General features: G+C 35.6%; 1 protein-coding gene across 1 annotated transcript in view; it reads left to right on the top strand.

Annotated features, from left to right (window-relative positions):
- The window catches only part of LOC137405035 (serine-protein kinase ATM-like), a 56,460-nt gene extending 36,598 nt beyond the window's left edge, over positions 1-19,862 (top strand). The window contains exons 17-26 of the mRNA XM_068091258.1: positions 944-1,102; positions 2,179-2,293; positions 4,603-4,849; positions 6,191-6,349; positions 8,126-8,240; positions 9,178-9,314; positions 10,724-10,832; positions 12,148-12,324; positions 18,476-18,636; positions 19,622-19,862. Coding sequence (XP_067947359.1) covers positions 944-1,102; positions 2,179-2,293; positions 4,603-4,849; positions 6,191-6,349; positions 8,126-8,240; positions 9,178-9,314; positions 10,724-10,832; positions 12,148-12,324; positions 18,476-18,636; positions 19,622-19,862 — 1,620 coding nt within the window. The remainder of the gene's footprint in view (positions 1-943; positions 1,103-2,178; positions 2,294-4,602; positions 4,850-6,190; positions 6,350-8,125; positions 8,241-9,177; positions 9,315-10,723; positions 10,833-12,147; positions 12,325-18,475; positions 18,637-19,621) is intronic.
- The last annotated feature ends 519 nt before the right edge of the window (positions 19,863-20,381 follow it).

The raw sequence follows: 20,381 nt of genomic DNA, 5'->3' as shown, positions 1-20,381 counted from the left end.
TTGCAAAAACATAGTTCTGAGAAAACTGGTGTTTGAAAAACGAAAAAAAGTTTGAGAAACGAAAACCAATTTTGTTTACATTTCAAAACGTCATAGCAACCAATATCAAGAAGTTGTGATATCTATCTAGATTTCTGTATTTATATCCAAAAAATTATGCTGAATTTAAAAATCTAAACAGATTTTAGCTGGTTGTCATAGAAATAGCTGTATATCTATAATAAAATGTATTACTGAATTTTGCAGATATTAAAAACGGCTTGGCAGTACCGCGATATGCGGTGCAGCCGTAGTATCATCAACAAAATCTTTAGAAAAATAATAACAGTAACATTTGGCACACCATCGGTCACTATATACTTCGACTTTGTAAATTCGAATAATTATTCTTATAGTTAAATCTTATAATAATCTTATAAAATCGATTAATTATTCTTATAATTAAATATTGTAATAATCTTATAAGAATCATTAGGAAAATATCATCGTTATTCCCTTTACTTTAACTGCTTTTAATATCAGTTGGAATACTAAATTACTCATTATAAGTGTCCAAAATGTCAGAGATATATTTAAAATCAGCAAGAAAGAAACGAATACTTTTATCGGACGCCATTTTTCAGTACGTCCTGTTTAGCATAGCGACGGCTTTAAGGGGGTTTTTCCGAGGATTGGAGACTTCTACATGCTAAGTTGACTTCAGATTCAGAAAGCTCACTCTTCGATTGGGCCAGATGCACGTGTTGCAAAAATCGTTACCAATATTATAAATTTAGTTAGTGCATCTTCAAAGTCGGATAACTCAACTTTGTGATTTGTGACTTAGCCATGGTTTCTGTTATCGCGACCCATTTTGTTGCATTGAAGTGAAAACTATGTGGTTATTATGAAGAAAGTTCTGTCTTGCTAGCTCAGTAGGCTGTGTTTCTCTCGTGGTTCACAGGTTTTCTGGGCAAAACTAGCTGAACGACTTCGGGAACACCTGGGGCTGACTTCAGAGAAACCATATTTATGTCATCTGCTCGCTGTCATCTCTCTTGGGGGTTCATGGCTCTCCCTACAAAAAGATTTATGCTCTGCGCTTATTTCGTATGTCCATACGGTAAGCATCACAACTGGCGTAATAGTTCAGCGTAGTTTTGGCATTGATAATAGCATTGCCTGTAATAACAATTGATGTAGGTACAGTCATACCTCAACATACGAGCTTGATGTAGGCTAGAATTGAGCTTGTATGTCAATTTAGTCGTTTATCAAAGCACCATTTCACTAATAAGCACTAATAACTAACAACTAACTACAAATTAATCCATTCTCATCCTCATATGCTTGTATCTCAAAGTTTTTCGTGTCTCAAGGCAAAAACTTGGGCGAAATTTTGCTCATACCTCGATTAGTTCAGTTATCTCGGGTAGTTCAGCTGCATATGGCTGATATTGTGAGTCATTCAAGAGTGACTTGTATCGCGGGTAGTTCAGCTGCATATGGCTTATATTGTGAGTCATTCAAGAGTGACTTGTATCGCGGGTAGTTCAGCTGCATATGGCTGATATTGTGAGTCATTCAAGAGTGACTTGTATCAAGGGTAGTTCAGCTGCATATGGCTGATATTGTGAGTCATTCGAGGGTATCTTGTATTTAAAGGGTCTAAAGATGAACTTGCACAAAATTCTAGTGGATTTTACCCGAAAGTATCGGTGTTTTTCTATCATTTGTGATCGTTTTTCATGTTTTAGGTGATCTGACTGCCAGGATGTTTTAAGATTGAAATTGGTAAAACTTGTCGATATCAATCTTGAAATCAAATCGGGGTTAGAACGCTGAGGAGGCAAATTGTGTGCAATGATGTCACTATTTGCTATCATTGCTGTAGTTCATATCGGCGATTGCGTTCAAGTTGCATACCGCCCGTCTCTATTCTGTTGGTCTCTTTGCAATTATAGACGTCATAATCGCGCACTTTTGCGTGATCCGAACATTTTAACCGATTTGTTGCTTTGTAGATTTTAATCTTGAAACATCCTGGCAGCCAGATCACCTCAAACATAAAAAAGATTCACAATTGAGAGAAAAATACCGATCCTTTCTGACCCTTTCACTAAAACTTGGTGCAAGATCATCTTCAATGGATTCCTTTTAAACACACATAACTTATTAACACATGTGTCTGTCTTGTAGGTTTTAGATAAGACAACCCTTAGCCAAAGTTCTCAGCACAGTATCAGCTCATCTGATTCTTCAGGATCAACATTTGCTATTCCTGAGCTTCCAGAAGTTTCTAGAAAGCCAATTAGTATGTATACTACTCGTGTAGAGAAAGACTTTGTTATTGACAGCAAAATTTAGTTTCACATAGCAAACAGAACGATTCGAGGATACTAGCTTTTTTGGGTTACGTTTAGTTATTTTATATGGTTTTATGTAAAAAATTGGTTTTATTGTATACATAATAGCCTGAAGGGTTTTGCAGTAAGTTTTGCAGCTGCATAATGAATCTTGTAGTATGACAGCCTTTCTTTTATAAAAAGCCCATTCCAGCATACAGTAGTTCCTAATAGTTCCAACATACAGTAGTTACTAATAGTACCAGCATACAGTAGTTCCTAATAGTTCCAACATACAGTAGTTCCTAATAGTTCCAACATACAGTAGTTCCTAATAGTTCCAGCATACAGTAGTTACTAATAGTTCCAGCATACAGTAGTCCCTAGTAGTTCCAGCATACAGTATTTCCTAATAGTTCCAACATACAGTAGTTCCTAATAGTTCCAGCATACAGTAGTTCCTAATAGTTCCAACATACAGTAGTTCCTAATAGTACCAGCGTACAGTAGTTCCTAATAGTTCCAGCATACAGTAGTCTTTAATAGTTCCAGCATACAGTAGTTTCTAATAGTTCCAGCATACCGTAGTTCCTAATAGTTCCAGCATATAGTAGTTCCTAATAGTTCCAGCATATAGTAGCTACTAATAGTTCCAGCATACAGTAGTTCCTAATAGTTCCAGCATACAGTAGTTCCTAATAGTTCCAGCATACAGTAATTACTAATAGTTCCAACATATAGTAGTTGCTAATAGTTCCAACATACAGTAGTTCCTAATAATTCCAGCATACAGTAGTTCCTAATAGTACCAGCATACAGTAGTTCCTAATAGTTCCAGCTTACAGTAGTTCCTAATAGTTCCAGCATACAGTAATTACTAATAGTTCCAACATACAGTAGTTCCTAATAGTTTCAACATACAGTAGTTCCTAATAGTTCCAGCATACAGTAGTTCCTAATAATTCCAGCATACAGTAGTTAATAATAGTTCCAACATACAGTAGTTCCTAATAGTTCCAGCATACAGTAGTTCCTAATAGTACCAGCATACAGTAGTTCCTGATAGTTCCAGCATACAGTAGTTAATAATAGTTCCAGCATACAGTAGTTCCTAATAGTTCCAGCTTACAGTAGTTCCTGATAGTTCCAGCATACAGTAGTTCCTGATAGTTCCAGCATACAGTAGTTCCTAATAGTTCCAACATACAGTAGTTCCTAATAGTTGCAGCATACAGTAGTTCCTAATAGTTCCAGCATACAGTAGTCCCTAGTAGTTCCAGCATACAGTAGTTCCTAATAGTACCAGCATACAGTAGTTCCTAATAGTTCCAGCATGCAGTAATTACTAATAGTTCCAACATACAGTAGTTCCTAATAGTTCCAGCATATAGTAGTTCCTAATAGTTCCAGCTTACAGTAGCCACTAATAGTTCCAGCATATAGTAGTCTCCAATAGTTCCAGCATACAGTAGTTCCTAATAGTTCCAACATACAGTAGTCTCTAATAGTTCCAGCATATAGTAGTCTCCAATAGTTCCAGCATACAGTAGTTCCTAATAGTTCCAGCATACAGTAATTACTAATAGTTCCAACATACAGTAGTTCCTAATAGTTCCAGCATATAGTAGTTTTTAATAGTTCCAGCTTACAGTAGTTCCTATTAGTTCCAGCATACAGTAGCCACTATTAGTTCCAGCATATAGTAGTAACTAATATTTCCATCATACAATAGCTCATAATTTTTCGTGGTTGGTCCTGTCTAAAGTATAAGCCATAATTTTCACACCAGAAAACTTACACAGCATCTTAAACTTGTTATATTTATTCCGTTATTTTTTATATAATAAATAGCTAAATAGAAGTTTTCTTGATTGACTTTCAGTTTACGTTTCAATTTCAGTCCCGGTGTTTTATGTCAGAGATGGTACTTATGCTTTGGTATGAACTCGATCTGAGCTGAATATTGAATATTCGTGCTTGTGATTAACTGGGTTCGCTGTGACAAGAAAATCACATGTTTGTAAATATAAGAGAGATTCATGTATTTTTTAGGTTTTTGTTTTTATTTTCTTTATCTTCCAGTTTTTTACTGGATGTTTTTAGTGAGTGAACTAATGAAGCCGAGACATCGGAACTGAGAAGTAGTGAGGAATCACTGTACAACGGTTTTGATATTTATTTATTCATTATTGCTATTTAACAGACTCTGTATGCCGAGATTTGACTGTGTACGTAATGTTGTAGATATTTAATGTTACGTATTTGCGATTGTCTGCAGGTGAGAGTGTTAACCTGTTGACAGCGCCCTCGGACAGCGAAAAGCAGCTTTTGGCAGCTCTACAGATCCTTGTCCACTATTCGGCTCAGCAAAACCAGTTCTATGATGACATCCTCTCCTTGGCAACTAAGGCATCATCTGAAAAGCCTTCTTTGGTCCAAATTATTTTACAGACTTTTAGTCTTTCTGCTTCACTGTGGCAGTGCGCCGATCATACAACTGTATTGACTCTTCTCTTTCACCTGAGGTAGGATTATCGTAGATCTGAACTGGCTCACACAATATTAGCAGTGGCTATCAAAATGGCTATGAATGTGGTAAAAAGGCTGACTAATCCAACCGCAGTAATACCACAGGTTGCCACAAATTAAAATGGAGTATGACGTAGATACGCAGGCAAACCATTACACAAAACATTAATGAATTCATATATTCGCTTCCTTTAGCATGTTTGAGCAAATATCCTTGTAAAAATACATTGTATTTTATTCAATTTGCAGCAGCTCCAAAAACAATTACAAATGCTTCTAATAATCATTTATAGAATACAATTAAATGCATTATATAAAAATATGTAAAAACTAATTTAATAAAATCAGTAAAATGATGTTGTTGTTTTATTTTAGAGACACTCAAGGGTTGCCTCGACAATTTGTAGGCTAATAATTTGTGACAATAAAAGTGATGTCACTTTCTGTAATTCACCTCATTAAAGTTTACATGCAAGCATTTCATATATTTTGTTTGCTATTTTTCGCTTTGTACTCAACTTACGCAAGATTTTTTTTCACAACGATGTTTGAGAAATTTCTCACATTGTATGTCATAAACCGTTCCGTATGTTATATATTCGCTCAATCTTGGCATCATATTTTTAAAAAGTTGTATGTCGGGGCTATTGCAAGTTGAGGTTTGATAACACCTAAACGTCAGCGAATCGTCATGCATTTGAAAATTTATATTCCCAAGTCTCCATTGTATCAAGGTTTGAATAGTTTTATTTGGATTTTTAACAGAAAGTATGTAATTGACGTGCATGTGCACTTTAAATATAAGCAATAATATGTGCTACTAGGGTTTTTGCTAAGTTTCATCTATGTATACCATGTAAAAAATTGATTGCCTGTCCTTGTGGACGATCAAAAGAATAATTTGATATGACAACTATTTTATTTTGGACATTTCTCCTGTGAAAGAAGGTCAAACATTTCATTGTCGGTTTAATAAAACCTACAAAAGTCGTTTAATCAATGAATGTTGCTGGATATAAGTATTGGTACTTATAATGAGCAATGCCCGAAACTGTATCGAAGGATGTGATATATCCGAGTTGTACTATATTGCAGTTGAATGAATGATGTCTGGCCAATAGCGTAGGCATGGAAATAGCTGCTACTCCGATATTGTTATTGAAAGGTTGTGTATACATTCATTGTAGAATAGCATAGGCATTGATGTTGCCAAACTGAAATATTCAAGCAGAAAGCTATGTTACTAATATAATTGTGATAGATCATTTGGTCTTTAACCACTTATAACGCAGTTCTCAGGCATAAAAGTGCCTCAATATTTCTTATACAATTTGCAGAGGGTTGATAGAGACATATCACACTGAGCCACATATGGGTGTGGCCTGTCTTGAAGTTCTCAACAAGCTCATCTCAATGGTCAGCGCTGCCACCAGTCTGACTGCAGAAGAGAAAGAGGATATCGGAGGAAAGATATTCGTTATAGTCAATGGCCTTGTGTAAGTATAGTATCATATGACGCCTTTAATATCTGGTTGCTGTTAAACTAAAGGTTGGAGTTAGCTCATCCTGCCTCTTGCTGAGCAAAGACCAGCTTGTGAGGAGTGTACAGAAGTCATAAAGAGTATCACCTGACATTCGGGTTACTTTCCGTTAGTGTCTGAAGTCTCTAACAGAAGGTCATCTACTAGTTTATGAAATGCGCGTGTTCGGAACATTTGATCTCGTTGACTCATTTACACGCTAAATTTTCAGAACAACATGTTTTTGAATGTGTTAAGTTATCCAGTTGGTTATCGAAAATATTATTTTTGTAAAAGCTTCAGTAATGATGTTCCTGACTGAAGCAAACAAATGCAATGTTCTAGTACCGTTGAATACAAATAGTGCACTAAAATTAAGCAGTAAAATGTAGTTATCCATTATAGGAAGTTGATAATAGCTTCTGCATGATTTTGCTCCTTACCTCTAGTAAGTGCTACACATGGCATTGAATGTATATATTTATGACTAACTAACACACTTAGTCATGTTTCGCGCAAGGCAAATGGTGAAGTGAGCTACAGGCATAAAAAGACTTCTTTTTAGTAGAAAATTCTTCACATCTGAAATATCGCATGGAATCATTTTAAGCCCTTCACGCTGCTGAATAGTGTGAATTTGGGCTAATTTTCAGGTTCAAAACTTGACTGAAAACATTTGTAATGGTTTGCATACTTCATTAAGTATTTATAAAGGGACTGGCTGTTGCTAAGGAGACTCGTGGCTAGGGAGGCTTATAACTCAACTATATTAATTCAAATAAAGGTCACATCCTTAGAAATGCTTGTAATTTCGCCTCTATGAGCCCAAGCACAGTCAAGCCTCTACATATGAAGAGAATTCGTTTTGGGACATTCTTTGTATGTTAAAACCATAGTATGTTTAATGAAATGTGTATGCTGTAATTCAATCAGTTCATTACACCACCCAAAACGTGTGATAGCTCCCTAGATAATCGCATAACAACAGACAAATGCATTTACAGTTGTTAAATTTTCTTGCATGTGCCCAGTATTTGAAGAACAAATTTATTGAAAAAAACTTCCATCACATGATCAAATTCTTGTAGTTGTGCTTATTTTCATGCATTGAGTGATTCTACGAAGACCGATGTTTGAGCATGGAAACTACGAAGCATTGAGTTATTAATTATCATTGTTATGAGTTAAAGTGAACAAGACAGTAGTGTAGTGACTATAGTCTCATCTACAACAACTGTCTCTACGCTCTACAGTCTGTAATATAAAATATAGGGCGTAATTGCATTTCCTAAATTGATTCCAATATCATGCCTCTTTGATTTGTCGGAGAATTATGATAAGTTTCGGTTTGAGCGTGAGGTATATGACTCATTTGGCATTATTAGCCATGTAGGTGTACATGTCAGTACAATATTGTAATCTGTGACCTGAGATTTTTATGAATTGCCTGCAATACCTGTTTTCTTCATAGTAACAGTAATAGTTAGCCTAGATGAATGCTTAGGGAATACCCGTTCAGCGATGCATATTTTTCAATATTTTATTATGTAAATGAATGCCTGCACATACCCCTCTGGGGTGTAACAGATAATTAGAAAGCACTTGTCACAAAATGTTGCCTCTACAGGAAATATAATTGCTCTGAATTAACAGCATGCCATTCTTGTGCCATTCAGGCTTTGTTTTTTTACAAATATGCTTTCATGAGGAAGAGAACCAAGTCTTATTGATATTTTGACTTGTCTCCTGCAGATTGAAACTGTATGAGAGGAAGGATGATGACGGTGATTGTAGTTTTCAGCTCTTTCCCATGTATAATGTCGAATACAGGCTGGTGCTCATGGACACCCTTCAACTGCTCATCAAGGTACGCATAATTCCTATTTGTTATCTCCGGCTCAGCTCTTATCTTTTTAGTGGTATGAGATATGGCAATGAGGAGAGGTCAGTGCCGTTCAGTGACTAGTACCTGCTTCAATGTTTCCTGCAAGCTTACGGCTTTTGAAAATGGAAAAGGATCCTTTCACACTAAAACCTGGATTTCTTCTAGGTCAAGTGTAGCGTATTACCAGGGACTTTCAGAAAGGATAAGCTCAAAAGGTCCTCGTAAAAGTTTGTAATTTTTAAAAGTTTAATTGTTCAACTGGCTGATATGAAAGCCATGCCTTTTCATCTTGCTATAAACGATAATAGTTTGAAATAAAGTATATTAGTATAAAATATATTTTTGTAACTTTGCTTTAAGAACAGAGCTTGATATTTTCAATTCATGTGAAGTTTGGAAGAGGTTACTGGGAGTTTTCATGTTTGTAATGAGACCAATGTCAATGGTATGTCAATGGTATGCTTGTGCATTTGCTTAGTGGTTTAGCACATACTCTTAGCACATTCTTTGTTCTGCTTGAGGCAAATATGGTATGGGAGGGTATTCTACCCCTATCACTGGGGTTCCTTCATTTATTCAGACATTCTTCTGGACATGAAAGCTGATGCTGAGTAGTCATGCTGAAGAACGTAAAATTGAGAGAGAACATTACAATTTCTCACCAACTTACATTCTCGTGTTGGTGGTAAAAATACAGATATGACTATGTATGAAACCTTGAATGCTGTAAACAAGGCCTGGCCCGAAGGTTAATGCAACTGAACAGTCTTTCGGATGCAAATAATGGATTTTCTGAAATGTTTCGACGAAACATCACCAAGCCTTATTTTATCATAGAAATCTATGAAACTATAAATTACTGTTAATGATAATAGTTATTTTTGATTCAATTTTACTCGAGTTATCTGTATGTGTGCAGGCTGACTCGAAGCATGATTGGAAGTCAAATGCCAGCAGGCAGACAGCCATTCAGCTAGATCCTAAAACATATCTGATCAAAGCTCTTCTTGACAGGGACTATACGGTTAGAAATGCAGCGATACAGCACATAGATGCGTAAGTCTTGTGCATATACAACTATGGTTCACCGGTGTGTAAACATGGTGCGTCAAATCTAGCTAGATTTCTATCCCATTTCTTCCTCAGTTTGTCTTCTAGGTTTATTACCTTTATTATTTGCTCTCATTACTGCAGATCAGTGTTGCTTATGTCACTGTATCTTCTGTAAACTAATTACTGCAGATCAGTGTTGCTTATGTCACTGTATCTTCTGTTCATTCACTGCAAATCAGTGTTGCTTATGCCACTGTATCTTCTGGTCATTCACTGCAGATCAGTGTTGCTTATGTCACTGTATCTTCTGTTCATTCACTGCAGATCAGTGTTGCTTATGTCACTGTATCTTCTGTTCATTCACTGCAGATCAGTGTTGCTTATGTCACTGTATCTTCTGTTCATTCACTGCAGATCAGTGTTGCTTATGTCACTGTATCTTCTGTTCATTCACTGCAGATCAGTGTTGCTTATGTCACTGTATCTTCTGTTCATTCACTGCAGATCAGTGTTGCTTATGTCACTGTATCTTCTGTTCATTCACTGCAGATCAGTGTTGCTTATGTCACTGTATCTTCTGTTCATTCACTGCAGATCAGTGTTGCTTATGTCACTGTATCTTCTGTTCATTCACTGCAGATCAGTGTTGCTTATGTCACTGTATCTTCTGTTCATTCACTGCAGATCAGTGTTGCTTATGTCACTGTATCTTCTGTAAACTAATTACTGCAGATCAGTGTTGCTTATGCCACTGTATCTTCTGTAAACTAATCACTGCAGATCAGTGTTGCTTATGTCACTGTATCTTCTGTTCATTCACTGCAGATCAGTGTTGCTTATGTCACTGTATCTTCTGTTCATTCACTGCAGATCAGTGTTGCTTATGTCACTGTATCTTCTGTTCATTCACTGCAGATCAGTGTTGCTTATGTCACTGTATCTTCTGTAAACTAATTACTGCAGATCAGTGTTGCTTATGTCACTGTATCTTCTGTAAACTAATTACTGCAGATCAGTGTTGCTTATGTCACTGTATCTTCTGTTCATTCACTGCAGATCAGTGTTGCTTATGTCACTGTATCTTCTGTTCATTCACTGCAGATCAGTGTTGCTTATGTCACTGTATCTTCTGTTCATTCACTGCAGATCAGTGTTGCTTATGTCACTGTATCTTCTGTTCATTCACTGCAGATCAGTGTTGCTTATGTCACTGTATCTTCTGTTCATTCACTGCAGATCAGTGTTGCTTATGTCACTGTATCTTCTGTTCATTCACTGCAGATCAGTGTTGCTTATGTCACTGTATCTTCTGTAAACTAATTAACTAATATAACTGGTATATACTGACTAACATAAGTAGGTTAATTTTGGCTTTGTAAATTTTCTCATTACTCTGAATTTTATCCTTTCAGGATTTTTCACAAGTACTCAGAAGGTGCTTCAGTAGAGTTGTCCAGCAATGAGCAGGAGAAATGGTTTGATGATATCTATAAAGACATTCGAAATATCCTCGAGGTTAATGTAAGTAGTATGCTCTTTGTTATATACTTTTAGAAAATGCCTGCTGATATTAACTGTGCACTTATATTTTAGCAAGTGCTTACTGGTATTAACTGTGCACTTATATTTTTGTATTGTTTGTATTCATTATTGTCTATTTTTAGATATACTAAAAGTTCAAATCATTCACTTGCTCATTATTTGTTGTTAGGTCTACTAAAATATATTATGTGGATATTTATATAAATGTATAGTTAGGGTATCTTGAATTTATCATCAAATTATTGGTAGAGGAAGACAGGTGTATCCGAGTTTAGTTTCAAACTAACTCAAACATGAAAAAAAACTTTTCTATTCTATTGAAGTTTCTCGTGCAATAGATATCAATATTAGAGCTATATAGTAATATCAGAGTTAGATAGTGATATCAGAGCTAGATAGTAATATCTTAGCTATATAGTAATATCAGAGCTATATAGTAATATTAGAGCTATATAGTAGTATCAGAGCTAGATGGACTATCAGAGTTAGATAGTAATATCAGACCTATATAGTAATATCAGAGCTATATAGTAATATCAGAGCTCAATATCAGATTCCTCAAACACTTTTACAAGGCTCCTCAAACACCGCATAAAAATCAACCCAAAAGGTTTGAGAGCATAGATTGCCATTTTTGCATGTTTTAGGATCATATTCATACCATACAAAGTAAAGAGTGATGATTGGCAAATGTTTTAGTGGAATAACTAGCAGCAATGACAATTATGTTTTTTTTTCTACTTATTTTATATACCAATTTAATTGAGAATCATCTTGTTACAAGGAGGCTTGATTAAATAGCTAACTAGATTTTTTTTACCTAAGCAAGTTGTTTGGTCCTTAGAATGTCGTTAGATGGCTTCCATGGATGTCGCAGTCTGAAACAAATTGGTCAAGAAAAATAATCTAAAAAAGTTTTGCCTCGGATACAAAAAGGTTTCAGGAGGGTGAAATTATTATCTGTCATAACAAGGCATGGTTGCGCCTCTCCATGTGTTCTCACTGACACATTTGATTATGATGAAACTGTTTTTTAGATTTTAGCTTTTAGAACAATCATACATTGCTTTGTGGCTCTACAAAATTACAAAAATCCAGCAGACTTGTCGAAATGGACAAAACTCTGTAGCCAAGCATCAAATTAGCTAGCTTCATATTCACGACCTATACGCGCTTTGACCCTTATCAATAATGATATCTACTTGTGGAGTCGTGCTTCTTCTAAAATCGCTCTTAGCTGCACGCCAAATAATTTTGTTACTTGTTTTATATCGGCTGAAATGTACCATTGCAGGCGACAATGAGTGATATCGACAAAATGGATGAGGCGAGGACACGGACAGCTACTCTTCTCTCTCTGTTCCAGAAGATAGCATTCTGCAGCCCTGCTTGTAGCAAGAAGTCTCTCTGCGCACTCTTCCTTTGTCTCAATAAGGAAAACAAGCACATTGACTCCATCCTTCTGTCACGGGTAGGTTGTTAGCTCAGTCTGAAGCTGTTATTATAGTTAACATGTTATCACTAAACGAAATTACCAAGAGATTTATTCTAGTTATTACTTATCTATGCCTGGAGTTCTATTACATTCAACAGATTTTACTAGAAAATATAGGACTTCGTGCCACCATTTGTTTCTTGCTTCTGCAATCATCAGGCACTAGAGTTTAACCTATATGTAATAATTTGCCCTACGCTATAATATATACGCTACAACTCAAAAGTTTAAGACCTTCCTAAATGTTATTGAACTTTGTATGGGTACTGCGTACTGTTGCCATACTGTGAACCACAAATTGATTGGAGGAACCTGACTGGCACACCTAACCTATTCATTGTGCCTACCCTTGACAAGCTTCTGAGCTTGGTGACCCCACCAGACGTATATGTAGCAGAGCAACTGTGACTTATATAGAGCCGCTAATCATGGCAGTGTAGGAGCAAGTGCTCCCAATTAATTAACTCTAAGCACAGATCTATCACACTAGAAATTATCCTAGATGCAGACTGTGCAAGGATGCCCCAAGGCAACACAACATACCATCAGTGGATGCAAGCAGCTAGCGGTAAATGCATATCTGGCTCGGCAAGATCAAGTCACTGGTATAATGTACAGAAGTCTATGCTATGAGTATTAACCACAATACTTTCAAAAAGGCTCTCAAGAAAGTCAGTGAGAATGACCATGTTAAGCTCCTCTGAGACTCCTACATTGGAGCTGACAAACATGTCTTGGCAAACCAGCTAGACATTGTCGATGTAGACAAAAAGAATGAGAGGTTTACTATAATATAGCAGTATGCAATGGTTGCAACAGCCTGCAAAGAAAAGCAATGTGTGGACAATTATCTCCCTCTCTGATAGGAGACTGAAAAATGTCAGCATGTAAAAACAACCGGAATTCTGGTAGTCATTAGAGTATTGAGTGCAATAATACCTGCGCATGAGATGTGGCGTTCACGAATACCAGCAGCAATCAACAAAAATGAGTTACAGAAAAACGCATTATTAGAAACGGCTAAGATCTTAAGGCGGGTGATTAACTCCCCGGTCTCTGGTAGGAGACTTGAGCTTGATTAAAAATTATCACCGATTTTGGTTAAGCAGGATGAGGAAACGGTTTTTGTTATTATGTGTGTATATATAATAAGTGAAACAGATGTTAGTAAAATGGATTTGAGCTACAGTAATACTTCAACTTACGAGTGCTCTAACGTACGAGAAACTTGAGATACGAGCCAACTTTTAAGCAAGTTTTAGCACTAACATACGAGCAATGTTTGAGATACGAGCACGTGAGTCAGTTGCAAAGTATGCCGGAGGTGTTTTATGAGAACAGCATCACTCTGTATTTTTCAACTACTCAGGTTATATTTTTGTACCGTGTTTTCTGTGCGCAATTTTCAGTGCAGAATTATGTGAATTAAATAAAAGTACGGTGCGTAGACCGAAAGTTTGCCAGTAAAATGAAAGATAAGGGAAAGAAAAAGCAAATGATAACAATTGATATTAAACGGAAAATTTTTGTAAAATATGCGAAATGTGTATGCGTGATTGATCTAGCTCAGCAATATGACAGAAATACATCTACAATTATCAAACCGAATGGTTATATTCAGGGCATTTAGTTTGCAAAAGGACTAACCATAGTTTCTAAACGACGCAGCGATTTTCACGACCGCTGATGGAGAGACTGCTCAGGCATTGGATAAAAGATAAACAATTGGCCGGTGACAGCGTAACTGAAACGATGTTTCAATAAAGGCGAAAAGGTCGGTGGTTAAAAGGCAAAAAGGCCTATGTGAAAAGGCCGGTGCTATCTATAAAAATTATAAAAATAGACTTTCGGACAAGTTGGCTAGTGGTCGTGCATTAACCCTTTGTGACGACACCAGTGTTCGTCCTAATCGCAACACGTTGAAAGGGCGACAAAGGCAAACGTCCTTAGATAGGTTTATCTTAAAACGGCCGGCTAGTCGTGAAAGCGAAACAAAGGAAAAATTAGCTAACCAGCGAGAAACTTCCAACTATGAACGCCGAAGAAATTTTAATTACGAAAAATGAAAGTTTGCTTTTAAGTTTGTTTTTTAAAACGTTGATAAAATCCAAATTTATCAAATTCAACTGTTGTAATGAAGAATAATACTTATATCTCCCTCCCTGGCAAATGCTAGCGTTAGCTGCTACTGTATGTATTTAATTTTACATTTTAATTAATCACATTTCGTTGCATTGTTTTTATATATTTGTTGCTTTTTGAAAGCATGTGGTAAGTTAAGACAATAACCAACATGTTTTTTCTGTTACAATATCTTGTTTTGAGTGTTTTATTTGCATTTTCTAGAATATAGAAACCAATTAATATATATTTAATTGTTTTATATATAAATCAATTGCACCAACATGCGAGTAAATTGACATACGAGCTCAGTCTCGGAACGTATTAAGCTCGTAAGTCGAAGTATGACTGTACTAGGAGTTTCTTGCAATTTCAATCGTGAGCCGCTAGAACAATACTGATGTTACGCAAGTGTGTTATTCGTTGACCTTCTTTACCGAGCCTATACTAATAACTGTGCAAATGCATACATTAAAATGTCACTTCACCTCTTTTGTCTAGAGAGCATAACTCAGCTTTACAGACGCTAATTGTATAGATTGTGTGAATAAATGATTTTGAATAACATAAGCTGATTATAAAGATTTTTTTTAGTATGCATACATTTCATCTTTTGGAACAGTTATAATATACTTTGCATCTCTGTATTCTCCATTGTACATTGTCTGTCAAATATTTTTTCGCGAGTTGCTATACGTGATTGTTGTGTTTCGTTTGGTTTTTCTGCCAGCCAAGTTGAATGACGGTTTGCGGCTGTTGAATTTTTTAAAAATTATGTTCCACATAGACTCACATTTTATTTGAATTGGGCTGCTGCTTCTGTAACTGTTGTCTGGTGCACTAAACTGTTCTGCCAGAATCATTGTCCAGTCAACATTCTCTAACATTCTTTATTCCTACAGTTGCAAAATCTTTCAGTTACAATGTTAGTCTTGACATCAGGCATGAACAGCCACTGCTAAGACAGTGGCAATTAAAATCTTTTTCAGTTGGTTGTTATTTTCCTCAATAGGTGGTTATTTTCCTCAGTACAGTCAGCCTGTCTTGACAAACTGTTGTTTTTGCGGAGTTGTTCCCCCATCAAGAGGGCGACCAACACAACAGCTTGTCACAAAACGTACTGAACCTGATGCATCAGCTGCACTGAAAGGGAGTTGTTCTCTTCCGTCTATGCGTCGTGGCTGCGATGTTATGGCGACCGCTCCATTGGCAATCATAACGGATTTCGCGCAAAAGTTTATGTAGAAAAAAATAAGATTACAACGTTTAACCAAAAATCAGTTTCTGTTGTAAACGTTAGTAGAATTTAAGAATAAAATAAATTGAAAATAAAATCCATAAGAACAAATAAAACTGACTGATACAAAAATAGAAATAAAACTAACTGAGCGCACAAATAACGACATGTTTAGTCGCTGTTGTTGCCTAAGTTTTCAGGTTCTACTAAAGTTTACCGCAGAGACTGGTCGCTGGTTAAACGTTGTGATCTTATTTTTTTTACATAAAGTTTTGCGCGAAATTTGTTGATTACTAATAGAGCGACCGACATGACATCGCAACCAAGCCGCATAGACAGAAGAGAACAACTCCCTATAAGTGCAGCTGATGCATCAGGTGCAGTACCTCTTGTGACCAGCTGTTGTGTTGCTCGCCCGCTCGACGGGGGAACAACTCCGCAAATCAACAGTTTGTCAAGACAGGCTACAGTACAGTGCACCCTCAGGATATGATTATCCAGATATACAATTTTTTCATCTTATGAAATGGGACATGATGATTTTTTCACCTCACCATACAAATCTTATTTCACCATACAAATCTTATTTCACCATACGAATTCAACAAAACTTTCATCCGAGTTCAAATTTGGCAGTTGGTGTGCTTATTACATCCGTCAAAACAACAAAGGCACCAAAATGCTGTTTGCCGAAAATATTTTCACAATGACTGAAAGAGACATGATGGTCGATTTATCTCAGTTCAGCAATTCTCATGCGTAAAATGGTAATATTTTACCTTCCAAACCAATAGCAAAGTTGGAGTTGCGATTCCTTCATGCAGGAGGGCCAGTGGTCAAACAACTTCTCTCAACCTGTTAACAAACATTTACTTCATCGCGAAAACAGAATCGTTCGGTTTTCTTGCCGAATTAGGTTGAAAAATGTATTTTATAGGTCTGCCAAAAGTTATAGCGAAAGCGAGGCAGAAACTGATAAGTGATGAAATTTTAGTGATAAAAAGTGGAAATACAGTAAAAGTACATACTAAAACTTAGCTTAAAGTGTGTGAGTTTAGTAAGCTAAACTTATTTGAAGTGAATTCAAAGTTTTTGTTATACATATGTCTATCTTGAAGGTAAGAACTTTTTACAGTACGTAGTTCTACTCACAGCACATCATAACGTTACATTTTAATGCAGATCATAACTGATAAATTCACAAAATATAATAAAGTTTCTGTAGGTAACTTTATTATATTTGCTAAGGTTAGCATACTATTTTGTTACTAATTTTTAACATGTACAACATTTATATCAAATTTTGATGACTTTTAGCAGGAAATGTTTTCATTATATAATTACTATGGTTTCTATACCCGTTCATACGCTTTTTTCACCATATGATGCCAACCTTGGAACAGATCAAAATCTTATCCTGAAGGTGTAATATAGGTGATTATTTTCCTCAGTAGGCAGTTATTATTAAAAAAGTTTTTCACTATTTTTAAGGATCATTTGTTTGTATTGGTTTTCATATTAGCACAGAGTGGGGAAGGAGGACTTTGTGGGTTAGACGTTTAGCTTCAAGTTATCTCCACTTTTGTATATGGCTTGTATTGAGTATGATTCAATAGTTTGCAATCACATCTAGCAAATGTTTTTGTTGGATTAAATGTTGGCTAGTCTTCTGTTTATATTATTATTATATATATTATATTATTATGTTTGTTTTTAATTATGCATAGAGGTTGGCTGTTATCATTGCTTACATACAGTAGTCTCCAGGCTATAGATATGGTTTGTATTATTTCTTACCAGGTTTAATGTTTGTCTAAAAAGTCCACTGTTTGTAAGTTTTCTTTCATAATTATTTTTACGTTGTGTTTGTTTTAGATAATTTACACTTTAAAAATTTCTACAGAAACGCTTGTTGTGTTTCTGTAGGCCGTGCGAGCTATTGATCTGTCACCACAACAAAGGCGTCACCTTACAGTTTTTTTTAATTCTGGGCAATAGGAAGCTTCCTAACCTTCCTCCCTCCAAAGCTGCCTATTGTTACATTAAAATTTGTTTTGCTGTTTTTCTTGGTTGCTGGTTGCCCATTAACCTATGTACAGTGTGCTCTCACCATACGATTTTAATCCGTTCCAGATTTAGCATCGTATCGCGAAAATGCCGTATAGAGAGGTATAAAAAACCCATAGGCAATTTTTGAACCATTTTGTAATAGAGTTGGAGTTGTTCCATATGTTTTATTTTGTTTGTAAGGCTGTCATGTTACTCATGTTATGAAGTAGTTGCTCGCTTTTACATCTAATCTGATTTAGATGAGTTTATTGGTCTACAAGTAAGATTGATTTTAAAATTTTGTATGTTAGTCAATTGTAAGTGAAGGTTTGACTGTATTCCAATTATTATTATTATAGTTACGAACACAATAATAAATTTGCCCTCTGAGATCTTGCAATTTTTTTCAATCTAAACTGTTTAGTGGTTAATGTCATGCAAACAAAACCAACATTAGTTTTTTTTAAAACAGTCATGAATTATTTGTCTTTAAAGCATGTGACACCAACCAAATTATTGTTACTCATGCGGGTGGGTTTGTGCATCAAAAATATGGTTCTTTCACATACTTTTAAATTTTATAACAGAAATTTATAATATAATTTTTTTAATTATCAAGTCATAGTTTTTAACTGTTATAATAATTTATAACAATAATTTTATAATTTTGTGCGAGAGGTTTTGCACCAATTTCCACTTCTGTGTAAACATTCGTTGTAGGTGCTGGGTTGTGCCATATCAAAGTCTCCATACACTTCCACTGCCGAACTGTGTGAGCTCAATCTAGGTTACATTGCTAAGGAATGGGTGGCGATGGAGTACAAGCTTGCTGCTTTTCCGATTGACCTCTTTGGTTATGAAGATATCGGGAGATTTTATAAGTACGTTCCATTATCTGTCTCAGTAACTTGGCAACCTTTAATTGAGATTTGAAGACTGAAAGACTTTATCTACTAACCTTGTTGAGCTCCCATCCTCAGTGCCACAAAAATTGTAACTAGGACATGAGGAACACAAAAGGACACCAACAAAACAACATAAGGCTTGTTACTTAAGGTTTTTAGGTCACATTCAAGCACCATCAATTGCTTAATACATTCATTTTGTAATATATTGGCTAAGTCATAGGTTCAATAGACCTTATTATATCTATGGGCTAAGTATATTATATAATATTACTAGCCATGCTTGTCTATATACATGTATATAAATATATACTAGTCATGCTTATATATATATATATATATGCATATATATATATATGCATATATATATATATATATATATATATATATATATATATATATATATATATATATATATATATATATATATATATATATGCATATATATATATATGCATATATATATAGATACCATGATATATTGGTATGTATATACCTGTATATCATATCATTGTAACATGATATATTTCTGATAGCATGTATCATAGTAAATGTCAGCTTTGTAAGATAAATAATTATGACAGGACATGTCATGCTAGCAATATATGTGGTAACTGTATTGTAGTTTCCCATATACTGTAGCTGATTGATTGTCTGATGCATGAATCTTCCTGCCATTTGTACTGCAAATGAAAAGTTTTTGAAATAACCCATTTACGTTTTAAACAATAGCTCAGCCTCAGGCTTCTCGGTTATTGGAAGCAGCAGAAGAGGTCAAAGTGCTAACGAAACACAAGTAGACTGATGATGTAACTTTGATGGTAGATAAATTCTGGCCCTTGCTTTTTGTTTTACAATTGTAAGAATGGATGTAGTTTGATTGTGCATTCTATTTTATAACAAGTTTATAGCACTGCCTAACACATGCCTTAAGCTGTTCTGTTTTTGTTTGTTTTTACAGGGACCACCAGTCCATGTTTGTATCAGTGACATTTGGTAATGAGGCAGTGTGGGAAGACCTGCTCAATCTTCTATCTTCCGACGCGGATAGTCTCACTCGATCAGAGTTACCTTCCCTTGTGCAGGCTATCCTGCCTCGCTTGGCTAACAACTTTTCAAATGCGGGTCATTCTAAGGATTCTCTTGATCAGCTAAAACGTCTGCTCGGTCATGGGGTATGTTCAGCTTGCAGTTGCTTGTAGGCAGAAGCATAGGTCAAAATAGGTCAAACTATTTGGACCTATGTTGAACTATAACATAGATCAACTTAACAAAGACACTAAAATGCTGTTCATCAAAAATATTTTCACGCGGCGTGAACAAGACACGACGACCGATTTCTGTTAGTTCAGCAATTCTTGTGGGTAAAACGGCAATATTTTATCTTTAAAACTAATAGCAAAGTTGGAGTTGCGACCTCTTTAAACAGAAGGTCAGACAACTTCCTTTATTATGTTAACAAAAGCTACTTAATTACAGCATTGTTTGGGCTTTTTTGCCAAATTAAGTTGCAAAAGGTTTTAAACAGATCTGCTAAAAGTTATAGCGGAAGCAGAGACAGAAACTGATAAGTGAAAAAGTTTTCATGATAGAAAGTTGAAGTTCTGTAGAACAGTTAAAAATACATACTAAAACTTAGCTTTAAGTATGTGTGTTTAGTAAGCTAAACTTATTTGAGGTGGATTCAAAGTTTATGTTATACGTACGTCGGTCTTGAAGGT

The sequence above is a fragment of the Watersipora subatra genome, chromosome 9 (genome assembly GCF_963576615.1).
Source record: "Watersipora subatra chromosome 9, tzWatSuba1.1, whole genome shotgun sequence".
NCBI classification, from domain to species: Eukaryota; Metazoa; Bryozoa; class Gymnolaemata; order Cheilostomatida; family Watersiporidae; genus Watersipora; species Watersipora subatra.
Note: the sequence above shows the minus strand (reverse complement) of the source record. Positions and strands in the feature narration are given on the sequence as shown.